At 51.9% G+C, this 4764-nt stretch overlaps 1 protein-coding gene across 1 annotated transcript in view; it reads left to right on the top strand.

Moving 5' to 3' along the window:
• The window catches only part of LOC104488926, a 32463-nt gene that overhangs the window by 21140 nt on the left and 6559 nt on the right, over nt 1-4764 (top strand). Inside the window, exon 4 of the mRNA XM_010131026.1 lies at nt 673-726. Within this exon, the coding sequence (XP_010129328.1) occupies nt 673-726 (54 nt within the window). The remainder of the gene's footprint in view (nt 1-672; nt 727-4764) is intronic.

The following is a 4764-nucleotide window of genomic DNA, read 5'->3' as shown; positions in this document are numbered from 1 at the left end:
GAGGGAAAAGAGTGGTTTTATTCCCCTGCCAATTTTCCAAGCACTGTCTCAGAACTAGGGTAGAGCTGCAGCTCACCTGTTTGTTTCTGTAGTGACACAGTAATGGCTGTCTTAGACGTATCCTGTTTGCAAGCTGTGTGGTTCGTGTGTTATGATGAGTTTAATGACTCTTACAATATATGGCAAAGGGATTTGGGACTGTGGGCAGGTGTTTTTGACCTTGTTTTTAATTCTAAACAAATAAACATAATGAGCATAGCTGTTAAGTAATGGAAGCATCCACATTTACATTAAACAGACTCTTTTCTTGAAAGATACATTCACCTGCTTCAGGGCAAAGTCTAACCACTAATTGACAGAAATTAGGAAGAAACTTCCTTTTTGACAGTTGTTCCATCTCTTTCTCTGTGGAATTTCCTGTACCTACTTTTGAGACGCGGAGTATCAGCTGCTGCCAAAGGATTCTGTGCAGGCTGGCTGAGAAAGCCGCAGGTTAGCTGGTTACCTGATGGCCCCCTCTGGTAATTCTTAGTCTTTCTTAGCTCACTGAAGCATCCATACATCCTTATGGTCTGCTGCTGAAATGTTGGTGAGAAGAGGCTCCCTGCAACCTCCCTCTTTATGTTCCCTCCTGCTACTGCTACTAACCCCTGGATTCTACTTCTCTTTCAGAAGATGCTGCTCAAGAAGAACTGTGGAGCGAAGACTAGAGTTCTTAAAATCTGTGTAAGTTGCCCTTTTCTGAGCGTCTGCCCACGTACATCTGAATGTGGGCATTCTCTTTGCCCATCTGTGCCCAAAGATGATTTCTGGAGGTTTCCTGTGGCTCGATCTGCTGCTGTCTGGAGTGCAGTCTGCAGCTGCGGTTCAGGCTGGGTGCTGACGAGGCTGATATAATGCACTGGCTTCTGCATTTTGGAAACTGGGGGTTCCTAGCTTCTGTGACGCAAAAGCCGACCTCTCCTGCGGGGAGCTCGTGGTTGCACATAGCTGTCCTGTGAGACATCACTCAGGTTCCTCTTGACCGAGGGAAGTGCGCTGATGTGCTGTGGGTGACAGGTATTGTAGATGGCTGCGGAAAAGAACCGTACCTGCGCGGTGCCCTGGTGTTCTGCCAGACTGGGTAGGATGTGGGACTGGGCGATGGCTGATGAGAGAGCTGGATTGCTCGGCTGCCCTCATAGCTGAGGTGGTGCTGCAGTGCCCGAGCCTCTCCTGTCCTTGAGCGCACACACCTAGCCGGGCTGGGTTTGCCCAGCTCTCCCGTGTGTGGCTGGGGCTGCCTGCCCCCCTGAGTCTGTCTCCAGTACCCCATCCCCTGATGCTTCCTCCAGCCCGTCTGCTCTGGGGAACCCTGGCTCGCCTTTGGTCGGTGCTGTATGGTGCTGTGGGAGTTGTGTGTGTGACCTTGTGCACTGCAGCCGAAACAAGCACCTCAGTCCATCGAACCCTGTGTGATCCTCCGTGTGTTGGTGATACCCAGGGCTGGCTGGAGCCTTGCGCTGGGCAGGATTTCTCCAGCTCCTCACATGCCTCCTGACATGGCACTTCAGTCCTGTCTTCCAGCAGCCCCACAATGACCCGATACTTCTGACTGCCCAGTGGATCCTGATCTGTTACGTGTTCTCTTGTGCTCGTGCCTGGGTTGTTTTCAGCAGAGCTGTCTCCTCCTGTACCCTGTGAGCTCTCCCCAGGCTCTGCCTGTCCTCCAGGCCTCCCAACGATCTAATCCTGCTGCGGTGTTTTAGCGCAGCTTCTTTATCACCTTCCCTTATCCTGCCCCACGTGCTCTCACTGTTTTTTCTGGGTGTCCCTGGACCATAGCTATTTCCAGTGCTGCTTGGTGGCAGTCCCCCAGTCCCTGGGGCTTCAGCCATGCCTCAGTGGGGTGGTTTCCCCTGACACCTTGAGCTCATTGTTGTCGTTTGCTCTTCTGCCCCTGGAGAATCTGAGAGGTGGAATTATTGCTTCGCTTCCCACTGAGCCCTGAAACAAACAGGAGCTGGGCCCTCCTGGCTGACAGATGGCACAGAATCCACCCTCTGTGGCCAGCCTTGCCGAGCAGGGACAGTACCTGTACCTGAGGCACTGGAGGGGTTTCCATGACAATGATGTGTGATACTTCTCAGTCTCTTGTTGTCCTGTCCTGTGGCAGAGCCGTTAGGTGAAGGAGTATTTTTGCTCCTGTTTTTCAAATGGCCACGTTTGCGTACGCCCCTCAGAAAGGCGGCAGCAGGTCCCTGGCAGAGTGCCTTGCTGAGGTGCCTCAGCCCTGGAAGCCCAAGAGGCTGATACCTCTGAAGTACAATGCTGTGCTCCTGTTGCGTAAAGGGACAGTTCAATCCAGCCAGCGAGACATGCTTGGCAGAGGGTCCTTCTCAGTGTTGCCCAGCAGCAGGACAAGAGGTAATGGGCACAAGCCGAAAGACAGAATTTGGGTTGCCCAGAGAAATTGTGAGGTCTCCATCCATGGCGGTATTCAAAGCATGCCAGATGTACTCTTGGGCAACATGCTTCTGCTGACCCTGCTCTGAGTGGGGTTGAACTAGACTGTCTCTAGAGGTGCCTGCCAACCTCTGCCATCCTGTGATTTCTGGCTCTTGCCCAGCACTCGATAATGGGGTCCGCACACTTGAGGCGAGGCATGAGGTGTGGAGGAGGGCTACAGCACGTGTGCTCAGTGTCCTGAGCGTGTTTGCCTGGTGCAGTCAGGTGTTGTGTGGAGGCACTTGATTCCAGCAGGAGGATGTCTGCTGATGTATGTGCTTGCAGGGTGTGACTGCCTCTGCCCTGGACCAGGCTTGGTCAGCTGTAGCTGCCTCTGAATGCAGAGACCCTTCTGCCAGAGTCTTCCTGTAAAACCACAAGATCTCCAGACCCTCTTGGGATGAGGCTTTACAAGTCTGTGATCTAGTCCTGTTCCTATTCTTACTTCACAAACTTCTACGTGTGGTCTCTGACTGGGATCGGTGGAGCTGGGCTTATCTCAGGAGCAGTAGGTGGGTAGAAGACACAACAGGCAAGCCCCTGGCTGTCTCAAGAGCTCTTGTTGGGGCAGGCAGAGAGGGAGTAAGGATTTCCAGGCCAATCTGATAACCTGGCTGATCAGAGATGCTTTCTGCTTTGTAAAGCTAAAATAAGAATTTTAGATTGGAACATAAACCTCTTGTGCTCTTGCCTTGATTCTTATCACTGTTGAACGCCCTCTGCTTGGGCAGGGGCCAGGTCCCTGGAATGACTTCCCTCTCTCTTATCTCTTGCATCTGCATCCTAAAAGACCACTGCAGAAACATGCTGGGTTTTCTTCTCCTAAAACAAGGGGCCTTTGCAGCTTGTTGCTGAGCAGGAGATACGCTGGCCTGAGCCTTCTTGGCAAATGCCTGAGCTATTCACGAGTGCAGGGTGTGCCAGGGGACAGAGCAGTGCTGGTGCACACCTCTGGCCTGGCTCCACAGCATGAAGAAAAGATTTTTTTAACGCATCAGAGGACTCTTGTGTGTAACATATATACACACACATATGTTGCCCCTTCCATCATGTGCTTCTGATGTGCTTTGGCAGCATTGCTAAATATAGTATCCCAGTGGCAGACAACTGTCCTGAGTGCAATTTCAGAGTGAGTTAAACTGAGAAACCAGCAGAAGAGACACAGTGTGAGAACTGAAGTCTGGGCTTTGATCTTCAAACCACATTCCGTGAGCCCAGTCCCTATACCATATCATGCAGTCTAAACATCTGACATCTTGGGCAGCTTGCTAACAGTTTGACAAACCCTCCTGGTTGTCTTTAGTACGCACCTGAGTGCCCAAACCTGCCCTTTAGAAGTAAGAAGAGAGACTCACTTTTCTGGCCAGTTGAATCCTGGAGTTCTTTGTGGGCAGAGGTCCCTCATGGAGGTTTGAGCATTCCAGTTCCCTAGGCAGGTTCTCGTTTCCTGTTGATGGGCAGGTGATGATCATCAGCAGACTGCTGCTGATGAAATGGAAAGGGTCCTCTGCAAAGTGAAAGCATGAATATCCATTTGGTTTTTGGAGAAGCCAGCTCTTCCCGTGCTCCTCACAACCCAGCCAGCCAGCTGCCTGCTGAAGGTCTGTGCGGCAAGAGTTGGCCCTGGAGAACCCCAGCTGCTGGACTGAGTAATTCCTGACAAAAGCCTTTGTCCAGAGCTTCCTCAGCATGGGGAAGGATCCAGTGTAGCCGAGGTGGGAATGTCTGTGTTAAATGATTGCGAGCATCTGGCTCCAGGCATTGTTTTATTGAGCATTGCTCTTGCTGGGTTTCAGGGCAAAGGCTGACCAGCCAGTCTTCAGCCTCTCCATTGCAGCCAGAAGAGGGGCTGTCATGTCTCTCATCTGCTTCCTTAGAGAAAAGAATTTTTATTGCTGCCTGCTTCCCATAAATTCCTGCCATGAATGCCCTTGCACCCCTTAAAGCACGTAAGTGCTTGCAGAGTAGACCCTGAGGAGTAACCACGAGTTCTGTAACCCTGACAGCACACCAGAGCAGCAAGTGCCTGGGAGTCAGGCTGTTTTTAGCGCTGTCCTTGCTGGGTGGTCTGTGGGTTGCGGGTCTGGTTTAAGATTAGGGGTGTGGAGGGGTAGCAGGGAGGTTAGGACTGAGCTGCAGCCCAGTGACTGGCTGCTGCTGGGACAGCCCTGTGTGGTGGCCATGACTATGGCTGGTGTCATGGTGGTTCAAGGGGCTGGGAGATGGCAAGACACATTTCACAGAAGGAGATGGATTTGGTGATACTCAATCACATCT

The sequence above is a fragment of the Buceros rhinoceros genome, unplaced genomic scaffold (genome assembly GCF_000710305.1).
Source record: "Buceros rhinoceros silvestris isolate BGI_N320 unplaced genomic scaffold, ASM71030v1 scaffold7412, whole genome shotgun sequence".
In the NCBI taxonomy this organism is placed as follows: Eukaryota; Metazoa; Chordata; class Aves; order Bucerotiformes; family Bucerotidae; genus Buceros; species Buceros rhinoceros.
The sequence above is the reverse complement of the archived record's forward strand: the minus strand, read 5'-3'. Positions and strand labels throughout refer to the sequence as shown.